This window comes from Aquarana catesbeiana, linkage group LG01, assembly GCF_042186555.1.
Source record: "Aquarana catesbeiana isolate 2022-GZ linkage group LG01, ASM4218655v1, whole genome shotgun sequence".
NCBI lineage: Eukaryota > Metazoa > Chordata > Amphibia > Anura > Ranidae > Aquarana > Aquarana catesbeiana.
In genome coordinates, this window is record NC_133324.1 from 768,352,816 (window position 1) to 768,376,817 (window position 24,002).

The 24,002-nt window shown below is 41.1% G+C and overlaps 1 protein-coding gene across 4 annotated transcripts in view; it reads left to right on the forward strand.

Moving 5' to 3' along the window:
• Positions 1-24,002, forward strand: part of CLCN3 (chloride voltage-gated channel 3) — a 138,008-nt gene that overhangs the window by 78,798 nt on the left and 35,208 nt on the right. For all 4 annotated transcript variants that reach the window (XM_073606300.1, XM_073606317.1, XM_073606308.1 and 1 more), the window contains 5 exons: positions 11,728-11,885; positions 13,869-13,968; positions 20,282-20,469; positions 22,441-22,563; positions 23,126-23,332. In XM_073606300.1, the coding sequence (XP_073462401.1) occupies positions 11,728-11,885; positions 13,869-13,968; positions 20,282-20,469; positions 22,441-22,563; positions 23,126-23,332 (776 nt within the window). The remainder of the gene's footprint in view (positions 1-11,727; positions 11,886-13,868; positions 13,969-20,281; positions 20,470-22,440; positions 22,564-23,125; positions 23,333-24,002) is intronic.

A 24,002-nucleotide genomic window follows, 5' to 3' on the forward strand; every position in this document is an offset into this window, starting at 1 on the left:
TTTTGATATGCTGACCGGACGTCATATGACGATGCAAGGATATCGCGGCGATCGTTGTTGCGGTGTGTCAATCTGACACACTGCAACTCCGATTGAGGTAAAGAGTCTCTGACAGACACTCTTTACTACGTGATCAGCCGTGTCCAATCACGGCTGAACACGATGTACACAAGAAGAGCCGTCGATCGGCTTTTCCTCACTCGTGTCTGTTAGACACGAGTAGAGGAGAGCTGATTGGCTGCTCTCCTGATGGGGGGGCACACTGGACCACCAGGGATGCCACCACTGGTCACCACCAGGTATGCCACAATGGATGCCAATCGGTGACCACAATGGGCATCACTGATTGGCAGGCATTGTTTGGCACTGATTGGCATCCATTAATGTGCCTATCAGTGCCCATCCGTGCCGCCTATCGGTGCCCATCCGTGCCACCTATGTGTACCCATTAGTGCTGCATATCAGTGCCCATCAGTGCCACCTCATTGGTGTCCATCAGTGCTGCATTATCAGTGCAGCCCCATCAGTTTTGTAGCAGAAAAAAAAATAATTATTTAGAAGAAAATAAAAATCCCAGAGGTGATCAAATACCACCAAAAGAAAGCTCTATTTGTGGGAACAAAATGATAAAAATTTAATTTGGGTACAGTGTAGCATGACCGCGCCATTGTCATTCAAAGTGCGACAGCGCTGAAAGCTGAAAATTGGTCTGGGGAGGAAGGCGTATAAGTGCACGGTATTGAAGTGGTTAACTTTTACAAAGCATGCCTGTTTCTTGAAAGATTCATTTTGATCATTCAGATGTCCTGAATGGATCCTTCCCCCCTTTTACATAGAATCATCAGGCTCATTCATGAAGTGAAAGACCAAATGCAATAGAGCAATAACCAATCCGAATTATTTTTTTAATGATTGTAGTTGGGTAAATGGAAGCCATATTTTTGTAAATTACTTCTTTTGCTCTCTAAGGGCTGGTTCACACTGCTGCGATGCAGGAACCCTGCAAATCCACTGCGGGTTCCCGCATCGAATGTCTCCCATCGGCAGTTCACACTGCCCTATGCAAACTACTGGGAGTGTCAATTATAAGTTAATGACACCCCCACATCAGGTCACATATCGCAGTGCAATCTGCAAATTCGGACAGGAATCGGATTGCATTCTGCTGCGGACCAAAAAAAGGGTACTGTGCGAGTTTTGTCCAAATGCCATGTGAATTCAGCCATACTATCTGTATGGCTGAATTCGCGTTGCATGGACATCGCATGTGATTTGCAGTGTGGTGCGAATCACATGCGATCTCACACCATGCAGCAGTGTGAACCGGCCCTAAGGCAATTAATTTAGCAGAAAATTTAGCCCAAAATATAAGATGTCCAGCTGTCAGCTTTTAAAATACCTACTTTCTGATTTACCTTAGGATGCCGTGTTCTGCTTGATTCTGCATTGGGTTGAATATAATTATACAGAGTATAGGGGATTAGTGATGTGTAACGTACATTCTGCAAACATGGAATCCTGTTTTACTTGCTTAACTGGTACTACTGGCCCAGCATGACAGGTTCTCTGGAACCTCCTATAATGGAATGGCTTTTCTCAATGCATGTGCTTTTTTCTTTTTTTTTTTTTTATCTGCCAGAGGAAGGAGGGCAATTTCACTCATGCAAATGTCAATTAGGGCAGCAAGGTAAGTATATACAGAGTAGTGTATTCATAGTATATGTAGTATATAGTGTTTTCTGGAGGCATGAAGGTACGTGGGGAATGGTTAGACAGAAGCTAGGCATGTGACTAGTACAAGATATGCAACTACGTGTACAAAGCCTTTGGATTTTCTCACAGCCTACACTGAGGCATAGTTAGTTCCCATACCACTTCCCTGTGTGAAAAAACACTGCTGTCAGATCATTCATGTGTTTAACTACTTAAGGACCAGCCTTGTTTTGGATTTTACACGTTTAAAACAGTTTTTTTTGCTTGAAAATTACTTAGAACCCCCAAACATTATATATTGTTTTTTTTTTGTTTTTTTTTCTAACACCCTAGAGAATAAAATGGCGGTCATTGCAATACTTTTTTTCACACCGTATTTGCGCAGCAGTCTTACAAGCGTGCTTTTTTTGGAAAAAATTAAGTTTTTTGAATAAAAAAAATAAGACAACAGAAAAGTTAGCCCAATTTTTTTTATATTGTGAAAGATAATGTTACGCCGAGTAAATTGATACCCAACATGTCACACTTCAAAATTGCGCCTGCTCGTGGAATGGCATCAAACTTTTACCCTCAAAAATCTCCATAGGCGACGTTTAAAATAATTATACAGGTTGCATGTTTTGCATTGCAGAGGAGGTCTAGGGATAGAATTATTGCTCTCGCTTTAACGATTGTGGCGATACCTCACATGGTTTGACCACCATTTTCATATGCGGGCCCTACTCACGTATGTGTTCGCTAAGTAAATATCTTATTTATTTTACATGATTTTATTTATTTTTACACCGTTTAAAAAAAAAAAAATTGTGTCACTTTTATTCCTATTACAATGAATGTAAACATCCCTTGTAATAGAAAAAAGCATGACAGGACCTCTTAAATATGAGATCTGGGGTCAAAAAGACCTCAGATCTCATATTTACACTAAAATGCATAAAAAAAAAAAAAAAAAAAAAAAGTAATTTAAAAAAAATGACATTGAAAAAATTGTGCTTTTTAAGAGGTATGGGCGGAAGTGACATTTTGACGTCGCTTCCGCCCTGCAGTGTCATGGAGACGAGTGGGCATCATCTTCCCTTCACTCGTCTCCAGACACAACAAGGGGATCCCCTCCGCCGCTACCAACGGCTCCAGTAAGCGGGGGAGGGCACCGGATTGCAGCAGGAGGGGGGCCCCTCTCCCGCCACCAATAAAAGTGATCTCGCAGCGAATCCGCCGCAGGAACCACTTTTATCTGAAAGCCGATCGCCGCACGAAAACGGGGATACTGGGGTTATGGCAGCTAGCTGTTGCCATAATAACGATATCCGCCGCCAAACTTTGGACGTACATCAGCGTGCAGCGGTCAGCAAGTGGTTAACAAAATTATATTATCTCTCTTGAACAGTTTGCTGAGAGATGCTTTTTATAGGTTTATTTCTCTTTCCCTGTCATGTAGTGAACGAATCTTAGCAGTCTGCAGCCGTGTATGCCATCTTTCTGGCCTGCTTCTTGGTGCTCTTAGCAGAGTGAGGAGATAAGATGGAGGAGGCTGCTTCCTGGCCGCGTGTGGAGTGGGTCTGGCGCTGACACTTTGGCACCTGGATGCCCCCTCTTTCATGTCCAGGAGTGTTGCAGTGTCCGGTACCAGAAAGCGGGCAGAAAAGCTCCTAAAAACGGATGATTTTGCAGGAGAGATGTGGAGCTTCCAGGAACCACGTCCTGCCTTGCTCACATCCAGTCACGCCCCCTCATTTGAACACTGCTGATTGGCATTCTCAATTCCTTGGATATCTTTTTATATCCCTTTCCTGTTCAACTCCCTTTTCCCACAGATCCTTTGACAATTCTTTTGCTTTCCCCATGACTCAGAATCCAGAAACATCAGTACCACACTGGATGTAAGATACATGGGTCTGTCAGGAGTCCAGAAACTCATTTACCTTTTTATACACACACACACTAATTACAAGCAAACAGATCACAGGTTGGTTACCTTTAATAGCCATTCAAATCCCTTTGTGTCAACTTGTGTGCATGTTATCAGGCCAAAATCACCAGGGTATGTAAACTTTTGATCAGGGTCATTTTGGGTAGTTTCTGTTGCTATTATTATTTAAAGAGTAAACACATTTGATTGATAATAAATGGCTTCAGCCAAACCCTAACCATGAGTGAGAGAAGTTTTTGTGTTATCATTCATATTCTTTCCAAGAAATCATAAATTCTGCCAGGGTATGTAAACTTATGAGCACAACTGTATGCACTCTGCATCTGCTCCTGAGGAAGTGGAGGGATCCACAAAACACATCAAGCTTTTTGGATGCCTTGTTGTCCTAATCGTGCTTATTAGCCCCGGTTCACACTGAGGCAGCGTGACTTGCAGGGCGACTGCCTCAGGCGACCTGGACACGACAGGGGCGGCGACTTGCAAAACGACTTCTATACAGAAGTCTATGCAAGTCGCCTCAAGTCGCCCCCAAAGTAGTACAGGAACCTTTTTCTAAGTCGGAGCGACTTGCGTCGCGCCGATTAGAACGGTTCCATTGTACAGAACGGGACGCTACTTGTCAGGCGGCTAGGTCGCCTGACAAGTCGTCCTAGTGTGAACCGACCCTTATTTAGACCATATACATGACATTTTCTATATTCAGGAATATTTTTCATGCCATCATGCTGTTGTGGATCAGAGGGTTTTGATGTTACAAATAAATATCATTTTTAACTGTACTGTGTTATGACGGAATATATATATATATGTGTGTGAGGCAGCCACATGCCTCATTTAAAGTCCAAACTCTTCCTCCCTCCTTTTTTAATGTGGAATGTACAGTATGTTCTTTACTAAAGAACATTTATTTTCTGTCAAGTTGTTATGGGTAAAGTTCTTCTTTAACCACTTCCGGACCGCCGCACGACGATGTACCTCCAAACTTTGAAGGGGGATACCGTTATGGCAGCAGCTAGCTGCCATAACCCCGGTATCCCCGTTTTTGTGCGGCTGTCGGCTTTCTGATAAAAGTGGTCCCTGCGGTGGATTCGCTGCAAGATCACTTTTATCGGTGGCGGGAGAGGGGGCCCCCCCCCACAGCGATCCGGTGCCCTCCGCCGCTTACCGGAGCCATCGTAGCGGTGGAGGCGATCGCATCCATCTCCGTCCTGTGCCTGGAGAGGAGTGAGGCTAAGATGGTGCCCACTCATCTCCATGACACTGCTGGGAAGAAGCGACGTCACTTTCGCCCACGCCTCTTAAAGGCATATTTTTTTAAATGACTTTTTTTTTTTTTTTATTGCATTTTAGTGTAAATATGACATCTGAGGTCTTTTTGACCCCAGATCTCATATTTCCTGTCATGCTTTTTCTATTACAAGGGATGTTTACTTTCCTTGTAATAGGAATAAATGTGACACTTTTTTTTTTTTTTTTTTTTTAACAGTGTAAAAAAAATAAAATAATGTAAAATAAATAATAAAAATTAAAAAAAAAATTTAAAAAAACCCCCGTCCTGACGAGCTCGCGCGCAGAAGCGAACGCATACGCGAGTAGCGCCCACATATAAAAACTTTGGTCAAACCAAACGTGAGGTCCGGTAGAGCGAGAGCAATAATTCTAGCCCTAGACCTCCTCTGTAACGCGAAACATGCAACCTGTAGAATTTTTTAAACGTCGCCTATGGAGATTTTTGAGGGTAAAAGTTTGAAGTCATTCCACGAGCGGGAGCAATTTTGAAGCGTGACATGTTGGGTATCAATTTACTTGGCGGAACATTATCTTTCACAATATAAAAAAAAAAATTGGGCTAACTTTACTGTTGTCTTATTTTTGTTATTCAAAAAAGTGAATTTTTTCCAAAAAAAAAGTGCGCTTATAAGACTGCTGCGCAAATACGGTACAAAAAAAAGGATTGCAACGACTGCCATTTTATTCTCTAGGGTGTTAGAAAAAAAAACATATATATATATAATGTTTGGGGGTTCTAAGTAATTTTCTAGCAAAAAAACCTGTTTTAAACATGTAAACACCTAAAATCCAAAACGAGGCTGGTCCTTAAGTGGTTAAGGTGTGCTATAACCATGAAACGCAATGCTGCAGAAATTTCTGCTACATAAATCCACAGAAGCGGATAGTATGGCTAAACGCGTAGGTATTTTTTACATGAACCCCAATTGAATGAGGCTAGGTTCACATCTTTGCATTTTCGCTTATAGTGTTCATTTAATTTATAAATTAATTGACAGTCACGTTCTCTGCTCTGCCCCTCCAGTGCTCATTGGAGCACTGGGCTGTGGAGGGGGTGGGAGGGGCTGGCTCAGGCTCTCAGTGGCAGGCTGAGCCAGCTGTTGGTCCAGGCATCTGGGTGGATCCTGACATTAAAGTTGGGATCTCTTCAGAGAGCTTTGGCATGTTGGCTAAATACGGGTCACAGGTGTGCATACGTTTTTTAATCATTATGAATTCGGTAATAATACCCATGCACCAGCACTAGTTCCAAGCCCATTTCTGTTTTTAGCTTTGAGTTTTTAGGGCTGAATTTCTGCAGGCACATTATAAATTGGGCATTAAAGTAATACTAAAGTCTTGTTTTTTTTTTTTTGTTTTTTGTTTTTTAAAATAACAAACATGTTCTAATTATCTGCTTTTTGAAATGGTTTTGTACAGAGCAGCTCCTATCCTTCCCTTCTTGGGTCCCTTCTGCAGCCTCCGTGTGTCCATTCAAAAACCGAGCCACGGTTCAGCTCCCACCCCCTCTCTCTCCTGATCAACTACTGGTAACTGAATTTGATTTACAGCAGCGGGAGCCAATGGCACCGCTACTGTGTTTCAGCCAATCAGGAGGGAGCATTCCGGACGGCCGAGGCAGTCGTGCACATCGCTGGATAGAGATGGGGTTCGGGGAAGTATTAGGGGGGGCTGCTACACACCGAAGGTTTTTTTATCTTACTGCATAAATTGCATTTAGATAAACCTTCTGCCTTTACAATCACAGGTTTATGATACAGGTTTATGTGGATACTTGTGTCACAGTATTGGGCAAACATTTGATTTGCAAATATCAAGTTTCCAGAACATGCACATATTTTGGAAGACAACAGGTCTTTGTACCGATGGTGTTTTTATTCAGCTTGCAAATTGAGACCTGATCCCCAGCCGCTTCCTCCTCCTATTGCTGTTTTACTAATGTTACTGTCAAATGTTTACTGGTAAAAATAGTCTTAGGAACAACTGCTGACCATCTGCTTTGCTTCTCATGGTTTATAACTAAATAGTTTTAGACATTTAAAGTGTACATCCAGCAAAACCTTTTTTTAAGTTTTGGACATAGTGGGGAAGGATTAGAACCCCTGTCCTTTCAATTCTTTTTCTGCTGAAATCGATTTCAGGAGACAGGAAGTGAGGGAAAATTTGCAAAAGGGATACAGATAACAAAAAGCTGAAAGGAAATCTATCTAATGAAGTCTTGGATTGCAATAAAAACCAACATGGGTTCGAATCCTGTCCTCTTTTTAGGCAAAAACATTGGCTTGACATACACTTTAACCACTTGAACCCCAGGCCAATTCTGACATTTCTTTCATACATGAAAAAATCTAAATTTTTTATTTATTTATTGCTAGAAAATTACTTGGAACCCCCAAACATTATTTATTTTTTAATATCTTTTAATAAAGGCCCAAGAGGAGAAAATAGTGGTGGGCGTTGAAATTTTTTATGTCACGTGGTATTTGCGCAGCAGTTTTCTCAAATGCAAGTTTTTGGAAAAAACTACACTTTGAATGAATTTTAGTGCACACAAATACAATTTAATACCCCTTTTTTTGGTAAAATATAAAGGACGATGTTATGCCTCGTAAGTAGACGCCAAACAACATGGCACACGGAATGACAACAAGCTACGGAACATTAAAATATCCATATTCGACACTTTAAAAACCTTTACAGGTTACCACTTTTTACACAAGAGGTGCTAGAATTATTGCTTTCACTCTGACATTCTCACTGATACTTCATGTGTGGTACGATCGCTGTTTATGTATGCATGTGGGATTGATGCATGCAAGCATGGAGGTACGGCGGGGCTTTACATTTTTTTGATTTATTTCATTTTTTTTTTTCATTTTTATACGGTTAAAAAAATGTTTTGTTTTTTTTTGTTTTTGTTTTTTTCGTTTTTTTTTTTTTTTATTGATTGCTATCACAAGGAATGAACAACATTCCTTGTGGTAGCATGGGTAGTGAAAGGTACTCTTTACTGAGAGATCTGGGGAGTACATTAGACATCTGATCTCTCCTCTGCCCTTTAAAAGTATCAGATCAAACCAAGGTCGATTTGATCCGATGCTTTCACAGGCTGGTGACGGCTTGTTTACATTAGCCAAGACCGGAAGTGACCAAACACTTGTCACTTCCGGTTTCTTAGACCATAGAGATGATTGGTGATGTTACGGTCCTTGGTCATCTCTATGGTCTGTCTGCTTTAGTCCTATGCTCCTAGGTGGGAGGGGAGAGCCCGGGAAGAGGGGGGTTGGAGGATTGCTTTTACATAAAATACCGGGATGATGAAGCTTGTGTTCGTAGCCCAGGTGACTCCTGTTGTTGTTTACCCTTGCCCTTTGTGGGGGGTTGTGCTAATGCTATTGTTTGTATAAAAGGCCTTTGAAAGAAGTAAAGGCGGCAGTCCATTATGCTCAGAACTTTGATACAGACATACCTGACTCTGTGTCTTAATTCCTATATGAAGCAATAATTAGACAAAGCAATATAAACTATAAGCAACTTATTTAAAAGTTGAACCTAACACAGCATAACCCCTTCAACTAGATGACGAATGGGTATGTTGCTGAGGCTGAAGTGTTTGAAGGGAGAAAAGTACAGCTTACTCTTTCCTAGACAGCCCAGAGATTATTCAGTTTTTTGTGCAACCAGTATGAACCCAGCCTATTAGTGAACACCTAAGATTGCCAGTGCACCCAAAAATAGGTTTATAAAACTGCCCGTGCCCCCCTCCATGACTTTTCCATCAAAATCAACAATGCAACCATCAGTCCCTCCCCTCACGCCAGGGTACTAGGTGTAATCCTAGACTCTGACTTGTCATTTCAGCCTCAAATCCAATCGCTGTCAAAAGTTTGTAGAATTCACCTCCGTAACATCTCTAAAATTCGCCCTTTTTTAACAAATGAAACCACCAAGCTCCTCATTCACTCCCTTGTTATCTCTCGCCTTGACTATTTCAACTCCCTTCTCATTGGCCTACCGCTCCATAAGCTATCCCCTCTTCAGTCTATCATGAATGCTGCTGCCAGACTTATCCACCTTACCAACCGCTCAGTGTCTGCCAACCCTCTACTTCAATCCCTACACTGGCTCCCAATCACCCAGCGAATTAAATTCAAAATTCTAACCACAACATACAAAGCCATTCACAACTCTGCCCCAAGCTACATCACTAATCTTGTCTCCAAATATCACCCAAATCGACCTCTCCGCTCTTCTCAAGACCTCCTGCTTTCAAGCTCTCTCATCTCTTCCTCCCATGCTCGTCTCCAGGATTTCTCCAGAGCCTCTCCCATCCTCTGGAACTCGCTACCTCCATCTATCCGGCTATCCCCTACTCTTGCTACCTTCAGGCAATCCCTGAAAACTCATCTCTTCAGGAAAGCCTATCATGTCTCCAACTAATCTCCTACCACTTCCACCAGCTCATTCCCCACAGTTACAACCTTTTGTACCACTTGCCCCACCCTATTAGATTGTAAGCTCTTCTGAGCAGGGCCCTCTTAATCCTATTGTATTGTATTGTATTATAACTGTATTGTCTCCCTTTTATATTGTAAAGCGCTGCGTAAACTGTTGGCGCTATATAAATCCTGAATAATAATAATAATAATAACTGGGCACTGGGTCTCCTAGTCCAAGCAAGATGACAGGAGCAGATAATAATAGTGTAGTTGTGTTCCTCCCCCCAAGCAAAGAAAGTGATATAAATCTCTGTAGTGCCAATAACAAATGGTGATATCCAGCTACAGTATCCGACAAAAGTGAGTACACCCCTCACATTTTGTAAATATTTTATTATATCGTTTCATGTGAGAACACTGAAGAAATGACACTTTGCTACAATGTAGAGTGAGTGTACAGCTTGTATAACAGTGTAAATTTGCTGTCCCCTCAAAATAACTCAACACACAGCTATTAATGACTAAACCACTGGCAACAAAATGAGTACACCACTAAGTCAAAATGTCCAAATTGGGCCCAAAGTGTCAATATTTTGTGTGGCCACCATTATTTTCCACCACTGCCTTAACCCTCTTGGGCATGGAGTTCACCAGATCTTCACAGGTTGCCACTGGAGTCCTCTTCCACTCCTCCCTGGCGACATCACAGAGCTGGTGGATGTTAGACACCTTGCGCTCCTCCACCTTCTGTTTGAGGAGGCCCCACAGATGCTCAATAGGATTTAGGTCTGGAGACCTGCTTGGCCAGTCCATCACCTTTACCCTCAGCTTCTTTAGCAAGGCAGTGGTCGTCTTGGGGGTGTGTTTGGGGTCGTTATCATGTTGGAATACTGCCCTGCGGCCCAGTCTCTGAAGGGAGGGGGATCATGCTTTGCTTCGGTTTATAACAGTACATGTTGGCATTCATGGTTCCCTCAATAAACTGTAGCTCTACAGTGTCGGCAGCACTCATGCAGCCCCAGACCATGACACTCCCACCACCATGCTTGACTGTGGGCAAGACACACTTGTCTTTGTACTCCTCACTTGGTTGCCGCCAAACACGCTTGACACCATCTGAACCAAATAAGTTTATCTTGGTCTCGTCAGACCACAGAACATGATTCCAGTAATCCATGTCCTTAGTCTACTTGTCTTCAGCAAACGGTTTGCAAGCTTTTTTTGTGCATCATCTTTAGAAGAGGCTTCCTTCTGGGACGACAGCCATTCAGACCAATTTGATACAGTGTGCGGAGTATGGTCGGAGCACCGATAGGCTAACCCCCCACCACTTCAACCTCTGCAGCAATGCTGGCAGCACTCATATGTCTATTTCCCAAAGACAACCTCTGGATATGACGCTGAGCACGTGCACTCAACTTTGGTCGACCATGACGAGGCCTCTTCTGAGCGGAACCTGTCCGGTTAAACCGCTGTATGGTCTTGCTGCAGCTTAGTTTCAGGGTCTTGGCAATCTTCTTATAGCCTATGCCATCTTTATGTAGAGCAACAATTCTTTTTTTTTCAGATCCTCAGAGAGTTCTTTGCTATGAGGTGCCATGTTGAACTTCCAGTGACCAGTATGAGAGAGTGAGAGCGATAACACCAAATTTAACACACCTGCTCCCCATTCACATCTGAGACCTTTTAACATTAACGAGTCACATGACACCTGGGAGGGAAAATGGCTAGTTGGGCCCAATTTGGAAATTTTTACTTGGGGTCTACTCACTTTTATTGCCAGCAGTTTAGACATTAATGGCTGTGTGTTGAGTTATTTTGAGGGGACAGCAAATTGACACTGTTATACAAGCTGTACACTCACTACTTTACATTGTAACAAAGTGTAATTTCTTCAGTGTTGTCACATGAAAAGATATATTAAAATATTTACAAAAATGTGGGGGGGGGGGGGGGGGTGTACTCACTTTTGTGAGATACTGTATGTAAGATTGATGCAGGGACAGGAGGGATTCTCATATAAAAGCTTTACAGTATAGTAGCAAAGAAGGTGGCATTCCAAATAACACTGGTGATGTGGGGTGATTTACTCCCATATGGGGTTTATTTTAAAGAGCAGTCTCCATCCCCTGTGCTCCAGCAAGAGGTTTGCTTCAGCAGGTGTAATAAAAACAAAGTCTTGCCTCTGTCAGCCACGTGGAACCTGGCAGGATACATCATACTGTAAGAAATCCCATACTCATGAAGGTGCCTCCTTACTGAAGTAATTTAATCCAGTGAATACATTGTTGCAGTCTATGATGGCTTTGTTCGAATTGTAGAAACTCAGTCTACTCTTTTTTAACGTTTTTCTAGGAACACACTACAACATGTCAAATGGAGGCGGTGCCAGCAGTAGCACCCATCTGCTGGATCTGCTAGATGAGCCTATCCCAGGAGTTGGCACTTACGATGACTTCCATACCATTGACTGGGTGAGAGAGAAGTGTAAAGACCGGGAGCGCCATCGGAGGGTAAGTTTCAGTTTCACTTTATAGATGCTGGCTAACCAGAAGGACCTTAATTTAGCAAGTACATTCTCCCCTTGTTTTTTTTCACTGCTCTAGACCAGTCACACATTTAACCACTTCAGTCCAGGAAGGATTTACCCCCTTAATGACCAGGCTGTTTTTTGTGATATGGCACTGCTTTACTTTAACTGACAATTGCGTGGGCATGCAACGGTGTACCCAAATAAAATTGATGTCCTTTTTTCATTCAAAGGGTTAATCGTGTTCCCTCTGTGTGTGTGTGTTTTCCCTCCAGTGTGTGTGTGTTTTCCCTCCAGTGTGTGTGTGTTTTCCCTCCAGTGTGTGTGTGTTTTCCCTCCAGTGTGTGTGTGTTTTCCCTCCAGTGTGTGTGTGTGTGTGTGTGTTTCCCTCCAGTGTGTGTGTGTGTGTTTCCCTCCAGTGTGTGTGTGTGTGTTTCCCTCCAGTGTGTGTGTGTGTTTTCCCTCCAGTGTGTGTGTGTGTTTTCCCTCCAGTGTGTGTGTGTGTGTGTGTTTTCCCTCCAGTGTGTGTGTGTGTGTTTTCCCTCCAGTGTGTGTGTGTGTGTGTGTGTGTTTCCCTCCAGTGTGTGTGTGTGTGTGTGTTTCCCTCCAGTGTGTGTGTGTGTGTTTCCCTCCAGTGTGTGTGTGTTTTCCATCCAGTGTGTGTGTGTGTTTTCCCTCCAGTGTGTGTGTGTGTGTTTTCCCTCCAGTGTGTGTGTTTTCCCTCAGTGTGTGTGTGTGTTCTAACTGTTTGGGGGGATGGGCTCACTAGGACAATACAGAGATCGCTGTTCCTGATTACTAGGAACAGAAGATCTCAGTGTCTTCCCCTGTCAGAACGGGGATCTGCCTTGTTTACATAGGCAGATCCCCGTTCTGGCCCTCCGTGAAGCGATTGCGGGTGGCCGTCGGATATCGAGTCCGCGGGACCCGCGCATGCGCTCCCCCTGCGTGCAGCTGGCGCCCACCCACACTATTGCATGAAACAATGTACAGGTACGTTGTTTTGCGCAATACACCAGCACTGCGCAGTATATATGCAGTGGGTGGTCTTTAAGTGGTTAAAGAATATCCTTTTTACTAACTAAAACAAGGTTGAGGAGGGACACTTTCCTGCGAGCCTGTAGGCATTCCATGACTGTTCATATCCACACCAAGCCATAGGATATAGTCAGTTTAAATCCTTTTAAGTCCGCTCCCAGGAGTGAGTGAAGCAGGTACTGCATTTGGAGGCCACGTGGAATACTAGAAGTTTGGGGGTGGTTCAGTTTCCCAGACCAATATTTTAAATATCAGTTTTGGTGCACAGTGGTAATGATTTCAGGTCCCACCAAATTCATTTATCATGGAGGCTTTATCTTCCTCCAAAACCATATTGGTTACTTAATTAGCTTCAGCACTGGACCAAGTGTGTGTGGGCATAGGGCGAACTTCTTTGGAAAGTATCTACTGATGTGTCTGGGTGGGTTGTTTCTTGTAAGATAATTCAGAGAACAGTCAGAAAAGTGAAATGTATTCAGTTTCTGTATGTAATTTTTTGGCAGTGTGAGTTTTAGAGCCCTTTCCCACTGACAGCGCCCGGGCGTCAGCGGTAAAGCACCGCTATTTTTAGAGGCACTTTACCGTCCTTTTTGAGGTGCTTCCCCCGCTAGCGGCCAAATAAAGGGTTGATTTCAATGGGCAGGAGTGCTTTAGGAGCAATGTATACACTGCTCCTAAAGCGCCACAAAGCAGCTGTTGCAGGACTTTTTTTAGCGTCCTGCCAGCGCAGTGCCCCAGTGTGAAAGCACTCTGGCTTTCACACTGGGATTGCAGATGAGGCATTTTTCAGGCGCTATTTTTAGCGCAAAAACACCTGAAAAACGTCTCCAGTGTGAAAGGGGTCTTATGGTTTTAAATCTTGGAAGGAAGGAAGAATATAACTGAAACTGTTTTGTTGTTGACAACAAATATTATTCTTTTTCCCCAGATTAACAGCAAAAAGAAGGAGTCTGCATGGGAGTTATCTAAAAGCCTCTATGACGCTTGGTCAGGATGGCTGGTTGTGACGCTAACTGGTTTAGCATCAGGTAAGTAACTGATTGATGTCTGCTTTTAAAAGCCAGGTATTTAAAAAAGGAGACTTAAATGTTTTATGCCACTATTTTATTAACCACTCCTGGACCGGCTCACGTCGATATACGTCGGCACTTTGAAGAGGGATATTGTTGTTATGGCAGCAGCTAGCTACCATAACCCCGGTATCCTCTTCTTTAGTGAGCGGTCCAGTTTCAGATAAAAGTGGTCTCTCCGGTGCCCTCCGCCGCTTACCAGAGCCGTCGGTGGCGGCGGAGGTGATCGGGTCCTCTCCCTGGCTTGGTATGGGGACGAGTGAGGGGAAGATGGCCCCCACCCGTCTGCATATCATTGCAGGGCGGAAGCAATGTAAAAACTTCACTTCCGCCAATAGCTCTTAATGAGACTTTTTTTTTTTTAAATGACATATAATTTTTTTTATTGCATTTTAGTGTAAATATGAGATCTGAGGTCTTTTTGACACCAGATCTCATATTTAAGAGGTCCTGTCATGCTTTTTTTCTATTACAAGGGATGTTTACATTCTTTGTAATAGAAATAAAAGTGACGCAATATTTTTTTTTTTTTTTTTTTTTTTTTTTTTTTTTTTTTTTTACAAGAACAGTGTTAAAAAAAAAAAAAAAAAAAAAGGTAAAATAAATAAGAAAAAAAAACATTTTTAAACGCCCACCGAGCTCGCATGCAGAAGCGAACACATACGCGAGCAGCGCCCGCATATGAAAATGGTGTTCAGACCACACGTGAGGTATTGCCACGATCGGTAGAGTGAGAGCAATAATTCTAGCCTTAGACCTCCTCTGTAACTCAAAACATGCAACCTGTAGAATTTTTTTAAATGTCCCCATGGAGATTTATAAGGGTAAAAGCTTGTCGCCATTCCACGAGCGGGTGCAATTTTGAAGCTTGAGATGTTGGGTATCAGTTTACTTGGCGTAACATTATCTTTCACAATATAAAAAAAAAAAAAAAAATGGACTAACTTTACTGTTGTCTTATTTTGCAATGACCGCCATTTTATTCTCTAGGGTGTTAGGAAAAAAAATATATAATGTTTGGGAGTTCTAAGTAATTTTCTAGCAAAAAAAAACCTGTTTTTAACTTGTAAACACAAAATCTCAGAAAAAGGCTCGGTCCTTAAGTGGTTAAAGGACAGCTGTAGCTTTTGAAATAAAAAAACAATGTGTCTGCGCTAGAAAAAATCGCTGCACTCAAAGTGCAGTACTGGTAAACATAAACAACATGGGTGTTGATATATATGTGCATGCGTAAAAATACCCCTAGGTGCTAAAGTATAAAGTGCACAGTGCTATGTGAAACACAGCAAGTGAGTGATCAAACAAAACAACATATCCATTAAAATATCAAAATAAAATACAAGAGGATATAACAAACAGTGAATAAATGAAGTCCAAAAACGTGTATATCCAATGATATAAAAGTGCCCAAATAAATTAGTCCAAAAATTTGGTGAATTTCACATATCCTATCTTCCAAACTGTGCCACCAAAAAACATGCTGTGGTGTCTTCCAGCCGCCCCCACAGGTGTATATGCTCACCTTCCTGTGTGTGACACAGCGATTAGACTATGTCAAACAAAGCCTTGGAGCCACTCCTGTGCTCATTAGGAACCAGCTGTGCAGACTTCCAATGTTCTCAAGTGGAGATGGTTTATGCAAGAGAAAAAAACTCCATAGCGCAATATGTAGGTATAAAGGATTTTAATCAAATAATCAGCTCCCCTCACATATATGTGCATGCGTAAAAATACCCCTAGGTGCTAAAGTATAAAGTGCACAGTGCTATGTGAAACACAGCAAGTGAGTGATCAAACAAAACAACATATCAATTAAAATATCAAAATAAAATACAAGAGGATATAACAAACAGTGAATAAATGAAGTCCAAAAACGTGTATATCCAATGATATAAAAGTGCCCAAATAAATTAGTCCAAAAATTTGGTGAATTTCACATATCCTATCTTCCAAACTGTGCCACCAAAAAACATGCTGTGGTGTCTTCCAGCCGCCCCCACAGGTGTATATGCTCACCTTCCTGTGTGTGACACAGCGATTAGACTATGTCAAACAAAGCCTTGGAGCCACTCCTGTGCTCATTAGGAACCAGCTGTACAGACTTCCAATGTTCTCAAGTGGAGATGGTTTATGCAAGAGAAAAAAACTCCATAGCGCAATATGTAGGTATAAAGGATTTTAATCAAATAATCAGCTCCCCTCACTGGGGTACTCACATATTGTGGGTGCGTGAGTGCACCATCCTTAACAAGCATGGCTTGGTATGGGGACGAGTGAGGGGAAGATGGCCCCCACCCGTCTGCATATCATTGCAGGGCGGAAGCAATGTAAAAACTTCACTTCCGCCAATAGCTCTTAATGAGACTTTTTTTTTTTTAAATGACATATAATTTTTTTTATTGCATTTTAGTGTAAATATGAGATCTGAGGTCTTTTTGACACCAGATCTCATATTTAAGAGGTCCTGTCATGCTTTTTTTCTATTACAAGGGATGTTTACATTCTTTGTAATAGAAATAAAAGTGACGCAATATTTTTTTTTTTTTTTTTTTTTTTACAAGAACAGTGTTAAAAAAAAAAAAAAAAAAAGGTAAAATAAATAAGAAAAAAAAACATTTTTAAACGCCCACCGAGCTCGCATGCAGAAGCGAACACATACGCGAGCAGCGCCCGCATATGAAAATGGTGTTCAGACCACACGTGAGGTATTGCCACGATCGGTAGAGTGAGAGCAATAATTCTAGCCTTAGACCTCCTCTGTAACTCAAAACATGCAACCTGTAGAATTTTTTTAAATGTCCCCATGGAGATTTATAAGGGTAAAAGCTTGTCGCCATTCCACGAGCGGGTGCAATTTTGAAGCTTGAGATGTTGGGTATCAGTTTACTTGGCGTAACATTATCTTTCACAATATAAAAAAAAAAAAAAAATGGACTAACTTTACTGTTGTCTTATTTTGCAATGACCGCCATTTTATTCTCTAGGGTGTTAGGAAAAAAAATATATAATGTTTGGGAGTTCTAAGTAATTTTCTAGCAAAAAAAAACCTGTTTTTAACTTGTAAACACAAAATCTCAGAAAAAGGCTCGGTCCTTAAGTGGTTAAAGGACAGCTGTAGCTTTTGGTGGTCCAAGTTGTCATTTAAGGCATGCCTAATGTCCCTGAGTTTAGCCTACCTGGTTCAACCCTTTGTCCTGTCCCATTTCTGGTGATCTTCGCTGTATGGCCCTGACTTTAGTTGCACATCCTTTCTTCTGAAAATTCCCTTCTTCATCTTGTGCTTATGTGCCATGGCCCCATTTCTTGCTGTGGGGAGGAGCCCAATTCATGGCAGCCTCCTGTGGAGTATTGCTCCCCCCCATAGGATTGAATGAGAACAAACCACCTATAAAATTTTCAAATCTATATATGCATGTGATGTATTCTGTTACTAGCATTAACACAGCAGTTTTTGTTCTCATAATTGTAAAGTCCAGGACAGAGGCTGGATATTCATAGAACCTGGGTTCAGGTAATTGGACACTGGAACAACTTTGCACACACATCCTCCCCCACGGCGTTTAAACCTACCCTGATACAAATATGATGCAGTCTACTATTAACACTGCAGATAATTATGGCTCCCTTCACATACAGTATAGGAGTGACATAGCTACCTAGGGACAGGAAGTGTGTTATTTTCAGGAATACCAAGTGAAAATGAAAGCAGAAGTAGCTTGAAAAAACACAGCCACCATACCAAGCATAAATGATGAATCTGGAGTCAAAGCAGCATAATAAATACATAATTCAGTGCAGAAACCCCAGATTCATGTAGTGAACAACTTTCACAAAAATAAGCAAAATTGTGAAAATATCATAAAATCAGATTGTATGATCTTGCTGTCTTGCTTTTTTAAATTTTCATAGTTCAAAAAAAGCAGCCGCAAGTCAATGCATATTACCAACTGCATAGTTGGTAATATGTTATGTAGTTGCATGACATTTGGGGGAGCTTTCCTCTGCAGACAGTAGGTGTAACATGGAGTTTAACAGTCGTTCAGTCTCTATGGGTGGAAGGGCTGATGTGAGTGGTAATCCATCTCTCATACAAACCCTGAAATGGGATGGAATTAGAAGTGACAGAATTGCTACCCCTGCAGCCTACAGAAAGCGTTACCTAGTTTGGGACTGATTTATATGTTTCTATCTAGAATGCTGGCTGCAGAGCAATCATTAAATATTAATGCACTGTTACAGATAGAGTGCCTTGACTTCCACTTTAAAGCACCTTTCACACCTTTCCCTCTTGAAGTATTGTGTTACTACATATTTTGCATTGAGGCAGCCTATTCATTTGAATGGACAGCCAACACAGAAGAATGGACAAAAAAAAAAAAAAAAACACTGGTTTTGTTGTGTGTGTTTATTTTTTATTATTTGTCTGGATTACATAAAAAAAAAAAAAAATTGTAAGACAACAATCACCAAAAAGCCTTGTTTGTTTTTAAAAAAAAATATATGATTTGGGTATTTAACAAAATTATTACCAGATAAATATACCGATAGCAGAAGTGTAAAAATTGTTATGAAACAAATTGGGTTATGTCCGCATGGCATGGCTACCATGGACATATGATAGTACGCTATGCCTTGTCCCTGAAACAGTTAATCGATTAGACCAGCTGTTCATTCTCAGTGGTCTGTTTGGCAGTGAACAGAGGAGAAGCAGGCAGAGCCACACATGCTGAGGATCGGGATGTCCATTGGGAGGGCTCTGGCTGGGCATCTGTCTTGAAGCATCAAACGAGTTGGCACTGCATGCTGGTTAAAGGCTTGATAAAAGTATAGATTTGCTTAGCAGATGCACTTTGGAGAATTCAAGCTGTGAATGCAGCACTATATAGATCCATACTCTGGCTACCATCATAAATTTCCAGCCCCCTAGAACCTCTCCCGTGTATCTCCCATATCTGCCTACGAGGGGGTCATGCTTACCAATGGCTTTGTCCCGCGCTCTACCTGATTCACGCATGTTTTCTGGTTTTTAAACCATAATTAACCCATCACGCTCCTGAAGAGGCGTTATTTGTCAACGCGAAACATGTTGATCACAGTTCATTCTATCTAAGGGAAAGCTACTCACCCCTCTACAGATATAGCTCCATATGGTCACTACCAGTGTTTGGCGATATTTGTCCTTATGTTACAGATTCACCACTGTTTACATTTTGAAGGCTCCTTACCTATGTTTAGGGGGTGGGTATGCTCATTTCAAATTGGATTATTATTGTTGATGATTTATGATGTTCCCAACATTATTATTTAATAAATGACTATATTTAATTTTTAGTCCCATATTTTTTGGTCTCTTGTTCTTTAAAAATTGTTATGGTCTAAAAGGCATAAATGGGTATGAAAGCTGAAGTGGTAAATAAATGGTATTAGGCTACTTTCACACTGGGATGCCCGGCCTTTAGCGATAAAGTGATGCTCGTTTTAGCGGTGCTTTTTCGACCGTTAGCGGGGCACTTTTTACCAAAAGAAAAATGGTAAAATGTCCCGCTTTGCGGCGCTTTGGAAGCGCTGCTCATTATTCATTGCAAAGGGCACATTTTGGGAGCGCTAAATACAGCACTCCCAACCCACACCTATGATGCCGATTGCAGGACTATTTGTAACGTCCCGCAAGCACACTGCAATGAATGGGAGACAGTTTTCAGGCGCTTTTCAGAGGCTATTTCTAGTGCTAAAGCGCCTGAAAACTGCCACAGTGTGAAAGTAGCCTTATTTGTAGTCAGACTTTCTATTCAGGTCCTTTTTTTGAGCAATTACATTCATACACTGGACTCCAGCGGCAAGAATCAGCAGATTTTTGCAGCTGGGATGAAAGGTGTATGCGAACAGCGGTGACTACTTGGCCTGTACAGTAAAAATAATGATGGGCTGAGTAGCCGTGGCTGTTTGTATGGATCTGCAGAACCTGTGGTTAAGGCTAGATGAGTGAACAAATGCTTCCAGCCTTTAACACATGTACCATGTACTTTTGCCATATACAATGACCTGTATTACCCAGAGGTATCCTAGTACTGTCCTGAAATTGCTGTTTACCGGAATGATGTTACCAGAATAGGAGAAATTGTTGCATGAGCAGTTTGGGATGGGTAACTTAGAGATATATAAAGATGTCTGCTGTTGTACTGTATCTTTGTAAGGTGCTCTATACAAGCTTGATTCAATCCTACCCAAGTTGTAAAATGGGTCTTAATACTTGGAAAATTTGTATCCACAGGTGCCCTTGCAGGCCTAATAGACATTGCAGCAGACTGGATGGCAGATTTGAAGGAAGGGATTTGCATGAATAAGTTTTGGTTTAACCATGAGCAATGTTGCTGGGACTCAAATTTTGCCACATTTGATGAAAGAGACAAGTGTCCACAATGGAACACCTGGGCGGATCTTATTATTGGCCAGGCAGAAGTAAGTCTTCCTACACTTTTTATAAAAAGGATAATTTTATTTGTTCAATTCAATATACATATATTGTTTTCAGCTCAGAAACTTCATCTTGAGTTTTTGTCATTTTTGTTGGGAAAATAATACAACTTTATTATTTTTTGTGTGTACGTATGATATTTTCTTGACTATATTATTGAAACAAGAGTTGCCATATTTGTATAATTTTCACCATGATTCATCTTTTTATTGAACTGCACTGTCTCAAGCCTGTCTACCCCTCCACACTGTTTTTTTAATTTTTATCTCCAGCAACATGTTCTGTAGTTCGCATTGAATGAACAAAATACTGTATTGTTATATACCATATAACATTTGGTTAACGGTTCACTTTAAACTTTTGTTTATGGTCTATTTTAAACTTTTCTGAGGGATGGGGTCCACATTCCCGTGCAGTGCGTTTCGACAGTCCATTTGTTTAAATGGGGGTTTCCAAGTGCGCCTAACTGCTGAAAAAAGTAAAGCTGCACCAATCTGTTGAAACTGCATGGTACTGCGGTACTATGCTATTAGGTGCCCGCACTCGCAATGAGTTTGGGGTGCCATTAACAGTATATTGGCATGGGCATGCGTATTGCAAGGGCAGTACGATCATCTGTGGTGTGGGAAACTCGCACAGAATGCGCATTTTCCAGCATCACGCTATGGTGTTAACGGTCCCTGAAGCTGTGGACAGCGTGTTTCCAGGCAAGATTTCACACACATTTGTGTAATGTATGTGTCCTTTCTTTGGTTACTTAAAAGTATTTTAATTGTAATATTCAATTTTTTACAAACTGAACTGAATTTATCTTTTGTTCTCCATGCCCACTTGGATCAAACTTTGTCATTATTGAAGAAGATCTAGACAAACCTTGATATACCCAGCATATTTTCTCTACGGTTCATTTAAAAAAAAAAAAAAACATTTTTATCGGTATTCTTCTTAGCTCTTATAGGATCTTTGCGTAATAAGTTTTGCTGTACAAATGTGACACACATTCGCACAGCTCCTACTTTCCTTATTGTCCCGTAATGCTTTATTTTTAAAATACCTCCGTAAAGAAAAAAAATCCTCTATGGCCACTAGATGGGCTTGACAATCATACAAGGTAATTATATTACACAGAATAACAGAATACGTGCCACGTTTTTTCAGCAGACTTTTTATACATAGATTCCATAGTGGTAAAAGGGACCGTTTTTTAAAAGCACAATGATCTTATCCTTATAGACTGTAATCCATAGGAAAAAAAAGTCATGTAACTGTGGGTAAATGCTATTTAGGCTTTATTACCTAGTGTTTAGTTTTTTTTTTTAATCAAAGTATAATTTTTTTATTAAGATACTTCACTTTTTTAAATTTTTTTTTTCTCAGTGCTTTGAATCTCCTGTCTCTGTGCATTTCTGCTGCATGCCATCGCTCTGGAATGGCTTCCTGATGGTAACATTCGTGGGCCATACCTACCTTTTTTTTTTTTTTCCTGACCTGCAAGGTCAAGCAATAATGTGCTAGTATGATGCATACTAGCACATTATCTGAAACTCACCTGAAAACGAAGAATTTCAGCAATGTGCTGTCAATGCTGGAAGCCGCTTACATCTTCACCCGTCTTCCTTCTAGGTTCGCAGACACCGGCTGTGTGACTGGCCGGAGCTGCGATGATGTCACTCCCACGCATGCGTGGGGCAGTAGCCGCTTATGGCACAGGATTCTGAAGGAACAGCCTGGGTGGCTGTTCCTTCAGAGTGCATGCGCTGATGACTTTGGCTGCATATATAGTAAATATCTCCTAACTCTGCACGTTTAGGAGATATTTACAGTACCTATAGGTAAGCCTTATTATAGGTGATCGACATTTACAACCACTTTAAGTGCCTGTTGTTCGTTTACATATGCTACAAATAGCATAACAGAATGACTTAAAATGCTATTTTTATGCTTTTTTTTTATAGGGGCCTGGATCTTATATAATGAACTACATTATGTACATCTTCTGGGCTTTGAGTTTTGCTTTTTTGGCTGTTTGTCTGGTGAAAGTGTTTGCCCCCTATGCCTGTGGCTCAGGAATTCCAGAGGTGAGTTTTGGTTGTGCTGCTTCTATAATAGTGTATATAATAATATAGTAGATACATCAGACTGTCCATTATTTAACATTGCCATATACCAACTGTAATCTTCCATTAAAGAGATGTATGTGTGCCTGTAAAACCCCTTACTATTTTTCACTGTTCACTATTGAGATGTAAAACAAATTTATCTGGCTTGCTCATGTCAGGCCATATATTGTCAAACCAATGTGACAGTGGAAGAAGTGATGACCTGTCTGTGGTCAACAAAGTCAACCAGTTGGGTAATGTAACTTGTATCAATACCCTCTTTCTCTTATAGTTTGTTTTTTAGGCAACATTTATATTTCCTGTGTTGCTCTTGGGAGAAAACCTATGTAATATCTTCATCACTGCTGATTACCCATGATGTAATATCTTTATTGCTGCATCCAGAGTAGTATTGTTGGCTTTAGTTAAGCAAAAGGTTAAAGTAATGATCTGTTAGAAAAAATGGGCACGGCAATTCCAGCAGTGCATTGTACTGAAATTGTAAGGCATTAATTAAATAATTTCTATTTCAATTTTGCAGATTAAAACCATTTTAAGTGGATTCATCATCAGAGGTTACTTGGGAAAGTGGACTTTAATGATCAAAACAGTAACACTGGTACTTGCTGTGGCTTCAGGCCTGAGCTTAGGGAAGGAGGGTCCCTTAGTACACGTTGCTTGCTGCTGTGGAAATATATTCTCCTACCTCTTTCCGAAGTATAGTACAAATGAGGCGAAGAAAAGGGAGGTAAGCCTGGCATACACGTACAAGCTACAAAATGGTTGCATATAGATGCGGTGAGCAGCTTTTTTTAAGACTATGTAAAGGACAGCCATCTCATCTCAAGTTAGGCTCAAATCCTGACAGTTGTATGTACTGCTAAATGCTGTCAATTCATTGATGGGTCATGGGAATAACTGAGAGTGGTCAAAATCAATATTCATGAAAATATCGGGACAAAGGGGCAAAGATATCCTAAACCTTTAAGTTATACTTCCGCCCCAAATGAGGATTGGACCCTGGTAAACAAAGTGTAGGCCAGCCCAGAGATAACCCTTCCTAGTACTAGCATGCCTTTATTTTTTGCTAGTATCCTAGGAGGATAGATGTCTTTTCTTAGTTCCACTGATTCAAACAACCTATTTGTATTCTAGCAATATATTATCTTAATTTTACAGCATAGGACTTCTATTTCTTGACTATTTGCATCTACCTTCAGCAGATTGGACCCTGCAAAAAAAAAAAAACTTGATCGAGCCTCCCGCAGAGAACACCGTATAACCCCACCCACTATGTGAGATTCCAGTTTTTTTTTTTTTTTTTTAAATGTATCCCTAGGTGATGTACCTGTTTTCCTCTGGAGAAGAAGCATATGTTTTTAAAACAGTCATTTTTTGTCAAGATCTGACTCACTGCT